General features: G+C 44.0%; 1 protein-coding gene across 7 annotated transcripts in view; it reads left to right on the forward strand.

Annotated features, from left to right (window-relative positions):
- Positions 1-15,916, forward strand: part of EPB41L4B (erythrocyte membrane protein band 4.1 like 4B) — a 114,730-nt gene that overhangs the window by 39,124 nt on the left and 59,690 nt on the right. For all 7 annotated transcript variants that reach the window (XR_005659629.1, XR_005659630.1, XR_005659631.1 and 4 more), the window contains exons 3-4: positions 11,202-11,244; positions 12,101-12,179. Coding sequence is in view for 3 of the 7 variants with exons in the window: in XM_039910668.1 (XP_039766602.1) it covers positions 11,202-11,244; positions 12,101-12,179 (122 nt within the window). In the remaining 4 variants the exon portion in view is untranslated. The remainder of the gene's footprint in view (positions 1-11,201; positions 11,245-12,100; positions 12,180-15,916) is intronic.

Consider the following 15,916-nt stretch of genomic DNA (forward strand, 5'->3'; position numbering starts at 1 on the left):
AGAAGTATAAGTGCTTACTATGTGCCAGGCACTGTATTAAGCACTATCATGGATACAAGCCAATCGGGTTGGGCACAGTCCCTGTCCCAGGAAAGAATCTGGAGCTTAAGAGTGTCTCAGACTCCACAGGGCTCTGCCTTTTCACTCCATTCTCTCCCACTCAACCTCAGTCCTCCGGCCACACCCTGGTCTCTGGGGAACACTGTACACTTTTGTTAAGAAGTTCTCTTTCACACTGTATGGTCCTCACCATGTGTGGTTTATGGAATCATAAATCGGATTATACGAATGAAGTAGCGTCTCTGTTGTGTGGGAAATGCGCAACCTGGGAAATTGTCTTCGGAGGTGCCTGAACTCTGGCTCGTTGTGGGCAGGGAATGTGTCTGTTTATTGTTATGTTGCACTCTCCCAAGTGCTTAGTACACAATAAGCGCTCAATACGTATGATTGAATGAACGAATGGGGTTGGAAGCTTTGGTAAATTAGCCAAAGTATGGAGGTCTCGATGTGCTTTTGTTTAGTCCTGAATGTGGTTTAATAATAATAATGATAATTATTATTATGGCGCTCATTAAGCGCTTTCTACGTGCCAAGCACTGTTCTAAGCACTGGGGTAGAAAAAAGCATATTGGGTTGAACACAGTCCCTGTCCCATACGGGGCTCACACTTTCCCCATTTTCCAGATGAGGTAGCCGAGGGCCAGAGAAGTGAAATGACTTCCCCGAAGTCACACAGCAGACATACGGCGGAGCCGGGATCGGAACCCATATCCCGACTTCCCGGCTGAGCTCTTTCCACTAAGCCACGCTACTTAACCATGGAGGTCAGGGCCTTTGCTGCCTTTCTTCCCCTCTGGACTGTAAGCTCGTTATAAGCAGGGAACTGGTGTCTGCTAATTCGGTTGGATTAGTAAGCGTTCAATAAATATCACTGATGGGTGGCACGAGGTGAGAATGCAACCAACCGGCTGTGCTGTAAATTAAGCTGGGAGCATCTCCCTCTCCAGACTGTAAGCTCCTTGTGGCGGTAAGGGGGTGACTTTTCCCTCCCTCCCTCCCTCTCCTCCGGAACTGTAGGAATCCCACTGGGACATTTGGAGCAGTTTGGATCAAGGATCAGCTCCTGGAGCAAGGGGTGTCTGAGGACTGTTTGCTCTGACTACTGTTTGGTGGGAATGGTTTAATGATGCTAATTTTGGATAGTTTCTCATTTTAATTTGCTCTTATTATTTTCAGTCAATTCTCCTTGCTCTGTGAGGAGTCCTTTCTGCTCATTTAAATAACGAATCCTTTGAGGATCAGGAACTATCAGATCACAATCGTCTACCTTGTAGTCCTTCGGGGTGCCTGGTACTATGCTAGGCACTCTTTAATAAATGCCAGGAATAATAATAAAAATAATAACGATAGTCAAAAGGGTCAAAACACTGATTATCTGGTGTACTGGGGAAGACGGCATTCGGGTTTTTTTGGGGGGAGGGGGGAGGGTTGTAGCAAAGAAGTCAAAGGAAGTAGATTGAATTCTGGTGGCCATTCAGGAACCTTTAGGGCAGATCCATTAAACAGATGGCAACAAATCATGTGGGCTGGTGGCTGGTGAGCTAAGCACAGGCTTAGGAGTCAGAAGGACCTAGGTTCTAGTCGTGGCTCCGCCGTTTGTCTGCTGGAAGTCACTCAACTTCCTTGAGCTTCAGTTACCTCATCTATAAAGTGGGGATTAAGAATGTGAACCCCATGTGAGACAGGGACCGTGTCCAACCAGATTAACTTGTATTTACCACAGAGCTGAGAACAGTGCTTCGCACAGCGTAAGCGCTTAAAAAGTACCATTCCATTATTATTTTTATTGTTCACCCTGGAGACAGCAAGGCCAGGCCCAGTGTTGGGAAGGAATGGAGGTTCTGGACTGTCTTTCAGGTGGCCAGGCCCTCGGGTTGAAGCTTGCCATTACCCTTCAGGGTTGGGGAAGAGACCACAATGATATCCACAAAGCAAACCTTTTTTTTTTTAGTAAATTTGTTAAGCACTTACTATGTCCCAGGTACTGTACTAAGTAAACTCTGGGGTAGTTACAGGCTAATCAGGTTGGACACAGTCCCTGTCCCATTCGGGACTCACTATGTAGGAGGGAGGAGGATTTAATCCTCATTTTGCAGATGAGCTAACTGAGGCAACTGAGGTGCCCAAGGTCATCCAACAGACAAGCAGAGGAGCCAGGATTAGAAGACAGGTCCTTTGACTCCCAGGGTGTGTTCTATCCACTAGACCACACTGCTTCTCCAGCCTTAACCAATGGATAGCAGCATGGCTTAGTGGCCAGAGCACGGGGTTGGGAATCAGAGGACATGAACTTTGAGCAAGTCACTTAAGTTCTCTGTGTTTGTTTCCTCATCTGTAAAATGGGGATTAACAGTATGAGCCCCATGTGGGACAGAGACCTTGTCCAACCCAATTATCTTATATCTACCCCGGTGCTTAAAACAGCGCTTGGCACATAGTAAGCGCTTACCAAATACCATAATTATTAATATATCCTGGAGCTGAGGGAGCTGATGGTACAGAGTTAATCGTGGGTATTTCTCCAAAGCCGCATCCTCCCGGGCATTGTGGCGGGGGAACTTTCCGGAATTTGGCATTTCCTGGATTAAGAAATGAAGAAGAAGGGGATATGCGGCACGTAACATTTAGATAAACAGGTAAATAACTCGCTAGTGTAGTAAACGCATGCTGTGTGTCAATTTATACTAACACAGATTGAGTTTTGTATGCATTGAGAAACATTCAGCAATCGTGAGAGAACTTTGCTCTGGAAATCAGAAAACACAAATATGTTTGAATACACAGAGCAGGACTATTGAAATCTATCCATAACCAACTACAGCCTTTTTTTAAAGCTTTTAACTAGCTTCTTTCTCCCTTATGAAAACTAGGTCATCTATGACTATTCATCAAAAAGACAACATGGCGCTTATTATTCTAATGTCATACAATCCAGGGCAAACCTGGTGGAATATTCTTTGCTTTCTGAAAACTGCTCAAATGATTACTTCATGCTTGTCTTTCCAGCCAGATAATAGAAATTAATGATACTTCCTGAATTTGGAAAAGCATTAAATGTGGTAACAGTAAACACAGGATGTCTAGAGAAGCAGTGTGGCCTAGTGCAAAGAACAGGGGTCTGGGAGCTGGAGGACCTGGGTTCTAATCCCTGCTCTGGCACTTGTCTGCTGTGTGACCTTGGGCAAGTCACTTCACTTCTCTGCATCTAAGTTAACTTATCTGTAAAATGGGGATTAAGACTGCGAGCCCCATATAGGTCAGGGACAGTGTCCAAACCAATTACCTTGCATCTCCTAGCAGTTAGTACAGTGCCTGGCACATAGTTATCACTTAACAAATACCATAGTTATTATTACTGTTATTATGGTCAAACCTTTGTGCCTTAGTATCTTAATTCTCCTCAATCTCACATTTCTCCAACTCATTTCTCCCTGTGATTTATTTTAGGGTTTGTCTCCTCTGCTAGACTGTAAACTCCTTGAGACAGGAATCATGTCTACTCCCAATAATAATAACTGTAGAACTATTATAGTCCCCCAAGAGGTTAATATAGTGCTCTGCATAAAGTTAACACTCAAATCATATTGATTGATTAATTCACTATAAATGGCCCTACCTTTTCAGTACTCTGTAAAATGTATTAGAAAATGAAAATGCGACCTTATTGTCCCAGGAGATTTTCAGCTCCCTGATGTTGATCCTCCATTTGAAACATGATTCCAATTTTACAGTGTTCTGACTTAAGACAGATCTCTGGAACAAATTGTGTTCATTCATTCATTCAGTCGTATTTATTTATTGAGTGCTTACTGTGTGCTGAGCACTGTACTAAGCAGCTGGAAAATACAATTCAGCAATAAAGAGAGACAATCCCTGCCCTCGCCGGGTTTACAGTCTAGAAAATCCAAGGACTACTTGTAATTGATACAGGCATATTTTTTAAATGTGGAACCATATCTTAGTTAAATTATGTATGTATTTAAATGTATATGTTGTATATATATATTATATATGCTCCCACATACATATAGTTTTCATAACTTGAATAAGGTGGTACTAGGCTATTGGTTATGTGCTAAGTGTGGCTGACAGATCCACTGTGGACGGTGCCACCCTAGCTTGGACTTGTGGATGGAGCAGGGGCCTGGGAGTCAGAAGGACCTGCGTTCTATTCCCAGCTCCATAAATTGTCAGCTGTGTGACTTTGGGCAAGTCACTTTACTTCTCTGTGCCTCCATTCCCTCATCTGTAAAATGGGGATTAAGACTGTGAGCTCCATATAGGACAGGGACTGTGTCCAACCTGACAGCGTTCTGCACATTGTAAGCGCTCAATAAATACGATTGAATGAATATCTTGTATCTATACCAGCACTTAGTACAATGCATGCCATTATTATTATTTATTGACATGTTTGGTGCTTTCGGTGCCTGGGGCTAATTTCCTTTTTTCCTCCTTGAACCTTGATCTCCTCTTTCCTTGGGTGATTTACATCATGCACCATGCTGGTGTATCTGCCGCAGTAGTCTCCCAAGTTTCAGTGGCGATTACTCCTCCTTTATTTTGAGCATTCAACCTGGGGGCCAAGGTGTCCAGTTAAAGTGACCAGATTGTTGTTTTGTATGGTATTTATTAAGCTCTTACTGTGTGTCAAACACTGTTCTAAAGCACTTCGGTGTATACAATTTAATCGGATGGGGCACAGTCCCTGCCCCAAATGGAGTTCACAGCCTATGAGGGAGAATGGGTATAGAATCCCCCTTTTACAGTTGAGGAAACTGAGACACGGACACTTACGTGATTTGCCCAAGATCACAAAGCAGACAAGCAGCAGAGCTGGGCTTAGATCCTAGGTCCTCTGACCCAAGCCCATGCTCTTTCCACTAGGCCACACTGCTTCCTTTTCTAGAGTTCTAAATGCGACAACCTCAAATCTTTCATCCTCTCTCACCCAGAACGAGAATTTATACCACATATTGGCCACAGAGCAATTTAGCCAGGATGTTTCTTCTAGCATTCCAAAACCTCCTTATGGAATTCCAGATCTCATTCCGACCTGTAACATTTTCAAAGACTAACAGAGATTCATGTGATTTAATGGCAACTTAAGCACTAAGCATCCTGGTAAGACCCACTGACAGAATCGCTCAGCACCGTGTGCGTACAAAGGTGCATTGAGTAAAAGCTACATTTAATTGAAATTGACAACTGTAAATTCACCAGATGTCAGCATTTCAAATGCAGGGCGCTTAAGATCCTTATTTTTGAAAATAAGAGCCATGTGCATTCTTCAAACACATTGGAGAACATGTCACTCGAAAAAAGGGATTGACCTACTGAAAGCGGGTCACTCTCTGGACATTTTGGTAAGTGTACCCCTAACTCTATATACAGATGATTAGACAAAGCAACAAAACACATCGTCTTAACTCTCATAATCAGTCTATTTCAGCAGTGTGGCCTAGCAGAAAGAGACTAGGACTGATAAATCCTAGTCTGATAAATCAGAGAACCTGGGTTCTAATCCTGGCTCTGCCACTTGTCTGCTGTATGACCCTGGGCAAGTCATTTAACTTCTCAGTTCCCTCATTGGCAAAAATGAGGATTCAATACCTGTTCTTCCTCCTACTTAGACTGTAAGGCCCATATAGCCCCACGTGGGACAACCTGATTCCCCTATGTCTACCCCAGCGCTTAGAACAGTGCTCGGCACATAGTAAGCGCTTAACAAATACCAACATTATTATTATTATAATATGGGAAGGGACTGTGTCCAACCTGATTATCTTGTATCTACTCCAGTGCTTACTACAGTGCTTGGCACATAGTAAGTGCTTAACAAATCTTATCATCATTATTATTGTTATTGTTATTAGGAAGCACCGTGGCCTAGTGGAAAGAGTTCAGGCATGGGAGTCAGAGGACCTGCAGTGTGACTTGGGCAAGGCACTGCCGTGTGCCTCAGTTTCCTCGTCTGCAAAATAAGGATTCAGTATCTGTTCTCCTTCCTACTTAGGCTGTGGGCCTCCTGGGGGAACAAGGATGGTGTCCAAATAATTATTTTAGAATCTACCCCAGTGCTTAATACAGTGCTTGGCACATAGGAAACACTTAATAAATACTGTAATTATTATTAAATCTGGCTTTCTCAACAATCAATAAATGCTATTTATTGAGCACTGTCTCCAGAACACTGTACTAAACGCTTGGGGGAGTTCAGAGTCGTTAGAAACCCTGCTCACAGGAGCTGAAGGTCCAGAGAATGGCTCCTGGGCAATCTTTCCCGGATTCACCTTTTCCCTTCCATTTTAGAGCCGCCATCCTGGAGGCCAGAGTGGGATAAAGACATGTTGACCAACTCTGTTATACTCTCCCAAGCGCTTAGTACAGTGCTCTACACCCAGTCAGCGCTCAATAAATGCTATTGATGGATTGATGAGATTGTCCTGGATATTGACTATGGACCTGAGCTTGGGGTTTCCCTCGGGAAAGTGGGGGACAAGGCCTACTGAGTCCAATTCAAGCCCCTCTCCACTGTACACCCCTGCCCATTTGATCATACATAGAGGAAGCGCGTCTCAATAATGTCAGTTCTTTGGTCTGTTTGCTTTAAGAGCCTGTCATTATTCCCTGTAGTGGATTGCCAGCTCCTGAAGAGTCATCCTTTAACAGTTTAACACACCTTGTACAACCCGTAGCTAGACATGCAAAGAGGTGCATATAAATAAATGCTTTGGAAGAGGATGTTGGTATGTAAAATGTCCTCTGGACACAAGATAGTGAAATAGTTGGCAAAATCCTTGGCGGTTATCATCGTTGAAATGTCAGGGGAGAAGGAACAAGGCCTTAAACCTGAGGAGAATTATCTATGGGTCCGAAATATGGGTCCAGCTAGTGCAGTGGCTTGAAGTTCACAGAGGTGTCTGTGGGCTAAAAGAGTCCATTCTGTCCTACCCGAAGGGGAAATTAGGGTCCTGGTGAGAGAGAGAGAGAAAGGGTGAGACAGAGAGAGTGAGCGTGAATGAGAGAGTGAGCAAGAGTGAGAGAGCAAGCAAGAGTGAGACTGAAAGCTTTGCCACTAAATCTGCCTGCGTCAGCCTCGCTGAATATGTGGAATCGTGTCTTCCGCCACTGGCAGCTTTTGACTAATGAGAAGAGGACTCCGGGGTGGAGATTTGGCAGCAGGCTGGGGTGGCTCTTGTGCTGAGATCCATCAGAAACTTTGATTTATGTTCCCAGTAATTCTTTTTGGTAATTCTTATGGTGGAATGAATGCCGTTCCTCTTTGAAAGCAGTGTGGCCTAGTCAAAAGAGCACGGACCCAGGAGTCAGAGGACCCGAGTTCTAATCCCTGAACCACCACTTGTCTGCCAAGTGGCCTTGGGCAAGCGCCTCAGTTACCTCATCTGTAAATGGGAGATTGATTCAGTCAGTCGTATTTATTGAGTGCTTACTGTGTGCAGAGCACTGTACTAATGGCTTGGAAAGTACAATTCAGCAATAAAGAGACACAATCCCTGCCTGCACCAGGCTTACTTGCCAGGCACTGTTCTAAGTGCTGGGGTAGATACAAGATAATCAGGTTGGAGACAGTCCCTGTCCCTCTTGGAGTTTACAGTCTTAATCCCCATTTTACAGATGAGGTTACTGAAGCCCAGAGAAGTGAAGTGACTTGCCCAAGACCACACAGCACACAAGTGGTGGATCTGGGATTAGAACTCACGTCCTCTGATTCCCACGCCCGTGCTCTTGCCACTAGACCATGCTGCTTCTGACAGGTAACAAGGAGAGAGGTGGAAGCAGCCACTGCAGTTGGATCTCTGGGCCACACAGCTGCCAGAAAATCTTTGGTCGAGAGCCAAAGATTTGGGAGGATCAAGAGATGGAGGCATAAGTCAAAACAGCACCAAAGGCTGGATAAAAATATCCATGGATGACAGCGAAGGCCAGCCTGTGGATAGGCCGTGTGGTTGAGACTGCTAGTTTACATCTGTCTATTCAAGTACATCTCCAGCCCCAAGCAAAAACCTCACCCTCTGGGGTGTCCTCTTGAAGTAATGGCATTTGTTAAGGGCTTACTATGTGCCGAGCACTGGAGCAGGGGTAGATTTAAAGTAAGGAGATTGGCCCCAGTCCCTGGCCTGAAATAGGGAGGGAGAACGGGTATTCCGTCCACATTTTTACAGATGAGGTAACTGAGGCTTAGCAAACTCAAGTGACTTGCCCAAGGTCACACAGGAGGCAAGTAGTGAAGCCCAGGATTAGGATTCAGGTAGCCTGACTTTCAGGGCCATGCTGGAAGAGCAAAGTATCTAGACTGTAAGCTGACTATGGGCAGGGAATGTCTGCCAACTCGATTGTATTGAACTCCTACGCGCTTAGTACTGTGCTCTGCGCACAGTAATAACATTGACTGATATAGAAAACAGCCACTTTCCCGAAATGGAAGACAAGGACTAATAAGAATATGACAGATTCACGATACTACTAAAGCCAGGTAGAAAACCTACAGGTGAATTGATTTCTCTCCTCTCCAGCTAATGTGGACATTGGTGGTATCGCCAGCTGGATTTCCGAGAGTCTAAGTTTCCCAACTAAATGAGGGGTAACTGAGTAAGCAGTGTTTGTTGTGAAATCCCAAGGCCCAGAACCAGTATTCGACAGTAATAGTATCTGTGTGTGATATGTAAATGGCCTAGGAATTTTGGAGAAGGATGAAGAGCAGACTTGAGCAGAGCGTAGACGGTTCATCGGATATAAATAGCTCTCCGGAGAGGTGGTGTGTGATACGGCACAGAGCAGCTAGTGAAATGGGAAAAGAAGGTCATTGCTTGAAGCAGAGCGAATCTGGAAAGCTGATGAACCCAAATTATGTACCTGATTCATAGTACAAGAAACCAGAAACAGTCAAGACTAGTGCATTGGTGAACCGGTCGAACCCCAAACCGTATTTTGTGGAGGAAACGTTGTCTGAAAGGAATAGTAATAATTAATATTTGTGGTATTTAAGTGCATACTATGTGCCAAACACTGGGGTAGACCCAAACTAATCAGATTGGACAGAGTCCCTGTCCCACATGGGGTGCACAGTCTAAGAGGGAAGGAAAACAGGTATTGAATCCCCTACTCCAGTGCTCAGCACAGTGTTTGCACATAGTAAGTGCTTAACCAATACCATAATTATTGTTATTATTATTATCATTATTATCGGTGAAGAGCAGAATTTTGCCTGTCTTTGTCAGTAACTAGATTTAGAAGACTTAGAATGTTCAAATAAGTTCGTTAATTTGTTTCAGTTAGTATGCTTTTGAAAGTTCAATGCTTAAGAAGCTCAGGTGTTGTCAAATTTCTTGGGGTTTTAATCCGTGGTTTTTGCTTTGAAGCTTTTATTTTCTTTTTTCCCCTTTCCTCCTGACGACTCTTCTGCTAACTGCTAGCTCTTCTGAAATAAACCCTTAAAAGGCTGACTTGAAGTAAGCGTTATTAGATCTGAGGATCCACTTGCAACCTGCCCCGTAGTCATCCACTTGGAGTAGGAGAAAATCCAGAACTGGGTACAGTAAACAGATTGGTTTTTGGAGATTTAACCTAAGCTCCAGTGCAGATAGAAAAGAAAGACTCCAGGAGTGTGATTGATGTTGGGACTTTTGACTTTAAAGGAATTTGAGCTGGGGGGATTGGGAGAGCAGGTGGCAAAAAAGGGAAAAAGGTTGAGAAAGCTTGTAAGACAAGATGAATAGATAATGACTGGCTTTTGTACTTCTGTAGGCTCACAGGTACTAAGTTTGTCACACCCTAGCTAATTATTTACAGGACGCCCAATTCGGTTCACATTTAGAACTGTAATGGCCTTTGTCCAGCATTGTATTAACCAAAGAATGACTTCCCACCTGTTATTCAGGTTATGTTTTATTCCTTTGAAGGTGAAAATCCTGTTCCGCACAACTTGGATGAAAAACTCCATTTTTTGTTTCATTTCTCTTTTGACTACGTTTTGGTCATTCAGAACTATTTTTTCCTATTCAGGAGTTATTTTTTTTTATTTGAGTTGTTGGCCCCGAGTCAATAAATATTAATCATTAAGCCTAACTGATGGTACAACTTTATGGAAAGTATTGTACCAGCAGATTGATTTCCCATTTTTCCTCGAATCACAAGAAGTCAGGTGGCCGGGTCAGATCTCAGGAATTCCGAACCAGGAGACGCATGAGACGTCACTCGTGTACTGCCGGGCAAAAAGCGTGATGCGGGGGTGTCGGAGGCACCATTTTGCAGAAGTAAACCTGAGTTTGGCCGATCATAGAGTGCTTCTCTGAGCGGGGTGGGGAGTCTCCTACGGTGTCCAAGCCACAGAACGCCACGGTGGAGAGAGGCTTGGAGATTTAAACTGGGAAACTGGACAGAAAATTGTCCAACTGTCTACCAGTTCCGGACAGGCCTATTGAAAAATGGACTGCCCAGTAGAAAACTAGACCAACAGTCACCTCTCAGCGGCCATTCTGGGGGCTGGAACTGTAGATGGGGCGTTGAGAGCTTCAGTTCCTCATCTGTAAAATGAGGACTACATTCTCCCTCCAGACTATAAACTCGTTGTGGGCAGGGAATGTGTTCGTTTATTGTTTTAGCATACTCTCCCAAGCACTTAATGCAGTCCTCTGCACATAGTAAGTGCTTAATAAATATGATTAACTGATTGAGGGAACTGGATCATAGTTTAATAATTCTGGTGGGGTTTTCTTATAGTTTGTGTCTGCTCCCACCAAATCACCTTAAAGTCTCCCCAGCACCTCACGAGAATTTTGTGCAAATTCATGATTGACCAAAAGGCACTTGTGACCATCTTAGAGGAATGGTTACTATAGAAACATAAAGTCCAGGTTTGAAAGGACGAAGCTGTCCTCGCTAGGTTTAAAGTTTCCGTTTTTTGGGTAGCGCACACACCTGTTGAGGCTGGGTAGACCCAAGCCGAGCCGATTCTGGGAAAATCGGAAGATTCGATGATCAATCCTGTTCGGACTATCCTGTTCCTAGGAGTTTTGAAGCCCTTTGGCAAAATGGATTTATGTTTTGTAGACCTATAAAACTTAATGAGCTACTTTAATGAGCTTGTCAATGAAAAACCATTCTTTTCTTTCTTTTAGCACTGGCTGGATCATTCAAAACCCATTAGAAAGCAAATGAAAAGTAAGTAACAAAATGAAAAACCCCTGCTTTATCTCTTTTCTTAGACGGCAGTTTTTAAGCATTTATCAGCATAAATGTGGTGGTCATTTTCCGCTGGGTCAGCTTAAGGGAAGATTTAATGTGAAGTAAATAAAATGCTTTCCCTAAAATCAAATGCTTGAATTTAAAAGGTGGCTGGACATTTTGAAGGGTCTTTAAAAATCAAACACCCACCCAATCAAACCCCCTACCCCCTTAGAAGGAAAGAATTAGGATTCCAAAAAGGATTCACAAAAATGATTTTGTTGGGAATGCAGTGAAGCTTTGCTACCGTATTTTGCATTAACACCTTCCCACCTCTTTGGTTGATTTTTTTTCCCCCCCAAGGCCCCATAGAGCATTGCTTTTATAATTTTTTCCACAGATAATGTTCCAAAGACGTTATTTTCTGGAAAATATTATAAAGAAGCTTCCCTGTATTTGTAGGTTTCAAAACAGAAATTATCTGTTCTTTATGTGCTACTAGGAACTTAGGGATCAACTCTCCCTTTTCCCAACTAAACAATTAACAAGAAGTAAGCCTTAATATGGGCATTCTTGGGAGACAAGGTGAGAAAGAGATCTCAAACTTCACAGATTCATCTGAGCCCAAGAACGCTTTCTGCGTTAGTAGAGTAATTAGACCCTTATTTATCGAACGGAAACTGATGCCATTTTCAACGAGTTACCCTTGAAAAATCCGTGAATTATTTTCCGAGGATCCTCTTCACTGCAGTCATTAGAATTTTGTGGATCAATCGTTTCTTTTCGGTTTGACGATTATGTGATCGTGGAATTTGAAAGAAAAAAAAAACACTTTTCATCTCTAAATATTTAGTTGGACCCGCTTATGCTTTGCACTTTCGAATTAAATACTATTCTTCAGAACCGAACAACCTTCACGAAGAGTTTACAAGGTAGGCAAAGATGGGAAACAGTCCCTGATCCATCGCGGTTTGACCATCTTTGGGCTGGGTGGGTTTTCTTGGCAGTAGGTCTTGTTTTCTCATCTCTCTCTTCTCTGTCACTTGTTGGTTCGCTTTGTACTTTCTGACATTTTTCAAAGTTTCTCTCCACCTCACCCTCCTCGCTCGTCGGCCTAATATCCATTCTGTTTGGAGTGTTAGGCCCAAATCACGTTCAACTGGAATTATTTTGGGTGGCTGGGGCTGCATTGGCTGTGTGGGGTCGTGTTTAGAAGACCGAAGTGGAAGAGAACTTAGTTCCACTCCATTCATTTATTCAGTCGTATTTATTGAGCACTGACTGTGTGCCAAGCACTGTACTAAGCGCTTGGGAGAGTACAGTTTAACAATAAACAGCTACATTCTCTGTCCTCAATGAGCTCACTCTCTTGCCCATCCAACCTTTGCCCGTTGTAAGACCAACCTCTATTTCTCCTGTCGGTCTCCCAAACTTCAATAAAAGGTTGAAAAGGCAGATAAGGGGAAAGGGGAGAGAACTAGTCAGGTCGCCTGGGAGAAGGGCAATTTCTTCTATTGGAACTAGTTGATCCTGGTATTCCCAACCTGGGAAAAATGGGGATAATTTTCACCTTATCGATATCCGTATTTCCTGTCGTCTTCTAGTTAACACCTGACTCAAACAGCCCCATTAAACTGCTTCTACAAGTTTACTACACCCCCATTTAGCTCATACTACAACCCAGCCCGCACACTTCACTTCTCTAATGCCAACCTTCTCGCTGTATCTCGATCACGTCTATCTCTCTGTCGACATCTCGCCCATGACCTGCCACCGGCCTGGAACACCCTCTCTCCTCATATCCGACAATTAATTACTCATCCCCGCTTCAAAGGCTTATTGAAGACACATCTCCTCCAAGAGGCCGTCCCTGACTAAGCCCTCCTTTTTTCGTCTTCCTCTCCTTTCTGCATCATTTTGACTTGCTCCCCTCCCAGCCCCACGGCACTTATGCCCATATCTGTAATTTATTTACGTTAATGTCTGTCTCCCCCTTCTAGACTGTAAACTCATTGTGGGCAGGGAATGTGTCTGTTATGTTGTTGTATTGGATTCTCTCAAGCACTCAGTACAGTGTTCTGCACACAGTAAGCACTCAATAAATATGATCGATTGGTTGATTGATACTCTTAGTCTCTAGGTACATAAGATGTTCCCCTGGTACCTAAGCACAATAGGTACCAAACCGAACCCTTCATCTTCCCTCCCAAATCTCTCCTCCACCTAATTTTCCCATCATGGATGACAACACCCTCTCTTGGCTTGACTACTGCAACAGCCTCCTCCCTGACTTTAGTCTCTCCCCTCTCCAGTCCATTCCTAGTGAAGCATTCTGCTCAAAGTAGGTGCATAATAAATATTTTTTGGTGACTGATTACTTGTTGAAGCTGAGCTTTGTACTTTCTGGTGCTTTTCAAAGTTTCTCTCCAACCCGCCCTCCTTGCCCTTCTGCCAAACTTAACATTCTGTCTGGAGTTCGTTATATTGTCCTCTCACAAGTGCTTAGTACAATCTTTCACACACAGTAAGTGCTCAATAAATACGAATGAATGAATGAATTGTAGAGCCTAATCATATTTAAAATCCACATGCTCAGTAGTTTTTCATGAACCTAAAGTCTTTTGCATTTCTTTTTACTCCACTCCTTATAACCCTTCCATTCCATTCCATAGAGCACAAAGTCAAATCAGTCAATCATATTTATTGAGCCCTAACCATGTGCAGAGCACTGTAGTAAGCACTTGGGGGTGAACAGAACAGCCATATAACAGACATATTCCCTGCCCACAGTGATCATACACCACTGCATTGAATTTTTTTTTCCAGCTTCAGGCCACATAAAAATTTGTCTCTGGAGACAAACATTTAAGCTGTGTCCACACAAGTCCAACATTTCCCATTTTGGCTCCAAGCAGTTTTCTCAGGGAATAGAATAATGGTATTTGTTAAGCGCTTACTATGTGCCAAGCACTGTTCTAAGCACTGGAGTAGATACAGGGTGATCAGGTTGGACACAGTGTTTGTCCCATACGGGACTCACAGTCTTAATTCCCATTTTACAGATGAGGTACCTGAGGCACCAAGAAGCAAAATGACATACCCAAGGACACGCAGCAGATGAGCGGCGGAGCCAGGATTAGAATTCACATCCCTAGGACTCTCAAGCCTGTGCCCTTCCCACTAGGCCATGCTGCTCATTCCCAGTGTGTGCCAGCTACACCACAATGGATAGAAACAGAGTATGAGGGTGCCATTTTGCTCACCCAGAACACCTAATCCACAGCTCCCCTTGCCACAACCCAGTTTGTGTGGCTGACTGAGGACATTGCTGGAATAAGAGTTTTATATATATATATATATGTATATATATATATATGTAGTATTTGTCAAGTGCTTACTATGTGCAAGGCACTATACTTAGCACTAGATTAAATCCAAGCTAATCAGGTTGGACTCAGTCCCTGTCCCACGTGGAGCTCACAGCCTCAATCCCCATTTGACAGATGAGGTAACTGAGGCAAAGTGAAGTAAACTTGCCCAAGGTCACCCAGCAGATGAGTGGCGGAGCCAGGATTAGAATGCAGGTCCTTCTGACTCCCAGGCCCAAGCTCTAGCCACTACACCATGCTTTCTGTAACTCTTTCTGCCTCCCTGTGCCTCTCCTCTACCCAGCCAGGGTCCTGTTGGGTAGAGTTTCTTGGGCCAGACTGAGATGTGGGCTCTGCATCTTCGGACCACAGGCTGCTTTTCCGCCTCTTTTCCTCAGGGCTTTACCTAGCAGTCACTTCCTTTCGCTTGGCACAGTTTTCAGGAAATGCGTTCCAGGCCCAAGGCACCCTCCTGAGCCATCCTGACTGTTGTAATCATTTTCACAAGGCACGAATTCACCGATTCTGTTGAAAACATCCCCAAATGTACCCCCCACACGTTGACAACATGGTTTGATAATCCAGTTCATCGCAGGCAAAACCCCGCCGCCTTCATGATTCGATCTACATTCCTTCCCACGATTCATTCTTGTCCACAGCACATTCTGTCCATTTTGTAAACACAGCCTCGGAACTGCAGAGTTCTTCTCGTTCAAACCCATTACTCAAAGACTTCATTGAAACCATAAAATACTCGTTTTCCCCTTCACACTCGTCACGGCTGTCTCCCCTCCACCCACCCCCTCGTTTTCATCAGCCAGCCTCAGGGACAGCTTCCATATGGGGGAGAACTCAGTCATTAAATCCTTCCGGAAAAAAATTAAACACCCCTATCCGCTCACTACAGTCTGTTTTGAACTCTGAGTCCTTGGCAGGTTTACACGCCAGACACGGTAGTAGTAGAAGTTTCCCTTCCTGCTTCTTCATCAGTTTCTCAGTGCCCTCTGCCCATCTCTGTCATCTTCATCAAGTTCTAGTTGAAAGAATTATGGTCAGGTCCCATAGTATTCGGAGATAACGCCGAAGAGGTTCAAAACACTGTAAGGAATCCGGCCTTTCCTTTACCCTCTGGAATAGGCTCCGGAGGTTGGGTCTGTTGAGGACATTCTCCAGGGATTAGCTTCCTATCCACAGGATGTCTCTTTCCCTCCGTCAAACTGTTCGATACCTATTTTTTGCGTGTCCTCTCACTGGTGGTTTGCGGGGGGGTGGGGGGTGGGGGGTGAGTGGAGGGTTGGGTG

Source organism: Ornithorhynchus anatinus, chromosome X3 (genome assembly GCF_004115215.2).
Source record: "Ornithorhynchus anatinus isolate Pmale09 chromosome X3, mOrnAna1.pri.v4, whole genome shotgun sequence".
Lineage (NCBI taxonomy): Eukaryota > Metazoa > Chordata > Mammalia > Monotremata > Ornithorhynchidae > Ornithorhynchus > Ornithorhynchus anatinus.